The 3,164-nt window shown below is 63.4% G+C and overlaps 1 protein-coding gene across 1 annotated transcript in view; it reads left to right on the top strand.

Annotated features, from left to right (window-relative positions):
• CUNH1orf226 (chromosome unknown C1orf226 homolog) overlaps nt 1–593 on the top strand; it is a 1,683-nt gene extending 1,090 nt beyond the window's left edge. Inside the window, exon 3 of the mRNA XM_009285352.1 lies at nt 101–593. Within this exon, the coding sequence (XP_009283627.1) occupies nt 101–593 (493 nt within the window). The remainder of the gene's footprint in view (nt 1–100) is intronic.
• The last annotated feature ends 2,571 nt before the right edge of the window (nt 594–3,164 follow it).

Below are 3,164 nucleotides of genomic sequence, written 5' to 3'. Positions count from 1 at the left end.
GTGAGTGTCCCCGTGGCATGCACCCTGCAGCAGGGCCGTTGGGACAGGCTGGAGGGGCCCCAGCGTGGGGCTGCATGTCACTGCTCCTCTCTGCTCGCAGGGCTGTGGGGCTGGACACATTCCCCAGGCTGGACCCCCCGCCCCCTGTCACCAAGAAGCGGACGCCGCGTGCCCTGAAGACCCCACAGGACATGCTCATCGCACCGCAGCTGGCAGGGACCACCCCAAGGAGCAACACGGAGGAGGCCCCCGAACTGCCCGCAGCCCACCCCGACCCTGCAGAGGAGTGGCTGGGGATGAGGGACCCATCCCCTCCAGAATGCCCTGGGGTCCCCAGCATGACCGGCACCCCACAGCCGAGCGGGGACCAGCCTACCACTGCCCTCCCCGTGCCTGACCTCATTCATAAGGGCAGCCTGGAGAGCCACTGGCGAGCAGGCGAGAGGGCCACTGAGACCTCACCCCACACAGAGAAGCCCTCCCGGAGACCAGGGCTGGAGCACGAGCTGCCAGGGAGCACAGGGCGGCCAGAGTCATGCACCCCCAGCCGGGAGGCAGAGGGGCCCCATCCCGACCTGTTGTCCTTTGAGTAGCAGTGGGGGAGCCATGATGGGGGCACCGTGGGGGCTGGCTCTCCCAAACATGTCTCTTGCTGCCACTTGCCATTTTGGGGGTCATTATTTTGGAGAGGGGCCAGCCCCAGGGTGGCAGGAGCCATTGCTGCCCCAGTGTGGGGTGTGGGGAGCCGTGACATCCCATTTCTCCTCAGATTCCCAGGAGGGGTATAGCCTGTCCTGCTACAGCTTCTGTAGCCCCATCCCAGGCCCATTCACTCATCATTGCGAAGCTCCTGTCCTGCCAAGGTGCTACCATCCTGACTGCAGCCAGGGGCCACGCTGAGCTGGGGACCAAGGGTGGGCTTGCTCAGCAGCCTGGGTCCTTGTGCACGGGTGCAGAAACACCAGCCTGCCCCTAACCCTGTCAGCTGGGCTGGGGCCAGTGTTCCACAAGTGTCCCCCACAGTTCCCCACATCTGGGCTGGCTGCCCCAGCCCAGAGCATATCCCAGCTTACATCATGTGGTTGCTGAGATACGCTGTCCCGGTGTGCCAGCAGGTTCACCCAGCCCTAGTGCCTGGTGCCAGGGAGCCGGGATGGCAGACATCCCCAAGGCCTTCTCCAGGTGCCAACCCGTTGGCGTTAGTCCTCCCAGTACCATCTCTCTTTGCAGCGGAGCCCCAGCTGCAGGAGACCCGCTCACGGTGCGGGCTCTAGCAGGGAGCAGGGCTGGATGCCTGGGGCCACATGGCTGCTGGCCAGTGGGCTCTGGTGGGGAGTCGAGCTCCTCGCAAGACCTCCTGCTCCAGCTTCCGCTTGTTTCCTGGTCTCGCCCCAGCCACCACGGACCGGACCGACCTGCGCAGGCAGGCAGCCCACTCCATGTGGGCCAGTGCCACCACTCTCCTTTATTTCCTGGGATGGTGACATCTTTGTGAGACTGGGACACAAGAAGCCACGCGGTCCTCTGATACTGCTCTGTGATTGTTTGCCCATGAGTTACAGGAGAGATTAGCCAGCCTGTAGACCCCTGGGCCGGTGCAAGGAAGCAGCTGCGAGATGGCACTTAAAAAGAGCTTACTTTTTTGTGCATCCTCACTGCAAAGGTGGTTTTGAGAGAAAAAGCTCCAAAGACCAGTTTTGGGCTGGAGGAGGCTAGGGGCTCATGGGTGGGGCACCTCTGCTTGCAGCTCCTCCTGGGCCACACAGAGCAGCTGGGCTGAAGAAATGTCTTCCACCACATTGTGGTCCTGCTGAAGGAAGGAGGCCGTGGGCCCGAGAGGTCCCTTTGCCCTGGGAGCAGCCACTGTGCCTCCCTGCCCATCGGCATGGCAGGTGCCGTAGCGGTGCTGGGGCTCTGTGGCGCTTGGCCCCCAGGGAGGCCCTGCTCGAGAGCAAAGGAAATGCCAGAGCTGTGCAGAGCCTGCAGCCAGCTGGCAGTCGGTGCTGAGGCATAACACACCCTGTGTATAATGTGATTATGCTGTGCATGGCCGATGCCACCCCACAAACAGAAATCTATGTGAGTATGCATATGTGTATGCTGCCTAGACCCACACTGCATTGTATATGTTGATGGAAACAAGGGCTTGTATCCCCTCTTTGAGGAACCAGCACCTTCCAACCCTGCCAATCACAAGGGAACCTCACTGCTGGTCCAGTCCCTCTATTTATGTTGCCTAGGTTGTGTAGTTTGGGACAAAAAATGCAGATTGCACAATAAATTGTTTTTTCTTTTTTACCCACTGACACGTAGCAATCCCTTGATGGGAGGGGACCGCCTGCACCAGCTCGGCATAGCCCCGAAGCCCCCTCGATGAGGCCGGGGACCTGCTGGATGCTCCTGCATGGGGGCTGCAGAGCAGTGGAGTGAGGCAGCAGCCCTGGCAGCCCCGTGCAGCTGACGGGTGCCGGGGAAAGCCGCCCTCTAGCGCCAGGCTTGCTGGGGAGATCACACAGGACGATGGGGTCTGCCGTGTTAAAGCCACAGGGTTAAGGGAAATATCCCCCAAAAGCGCTGCCAGAGGCCTGACACCTGCAAAGGGCACCCCCATCCCGTGAGCCAGGCCCGGTGGCACGGCCGCGGGGAGCTGGGGGACGTTGGGGGCGTTTGTCGGTGCCCGGGCTGAGGGGGTGACATGGCCGCCCTGCTGTGCTTGGCGCTGAGGGGAAGGGATCCCCAGTTGGCGCCTGAGCTGGAAATATCCCCCAAAAGCGCTGCCAGAGGCCTGACACCTGCAAAGGGCACCCCCATCCCGTGAGCCAGGCCCGGTGGCACGGCCGCGGGGAGCTGGGGGACGTTGGGGGCGTTTGTCGGTGCCCGGGCTGAGGGGGTGACATGGCCGCCCTGCTGTGCTTGGCGCTGAGGGGAAGGGATCCCCAGTTGGCGCCTGAGCTGAGGGGCTGGACCCCGGTCAGGGCCTTGGGCTGAGGGGACGGGACCCCTTGTCAGTGCCCGGGCTGAGGGGATGAGACCCCCGGGGGTGCTGAGGGGACGGGACCCGGCGGGTGCCCGGGCTGAAGGAACAGGACCCGGTCGGTGCCCGTGCTGAGGGGACTGGAACCCGCCTGTTCCCGGGCTGAGGGGACCGAAGCCCCGTGCGAGGC

This window comes from Aptenodytes forsteri, unplaced genomic scaffold (assembly GCF_000699145.1).
Source record: "Aptenodytes forsteri isolate BGI_AS27 unplaced genomic scaffold, ASM69914v1 Scaffold104, whole genome shotgun sequence".
Lineage (NCBI taxonomy): Eukaryota > Metazoa > Chordata > Aves > Sphenisciformes > Spheniscidae > Aptenodytes > Aptenodytes forsteri.
The sequence above is the reverse complement of the archived record's forward strand: the minus strand, read 5'-3'. Positions and strand labels throughout refer to the sequence as shown.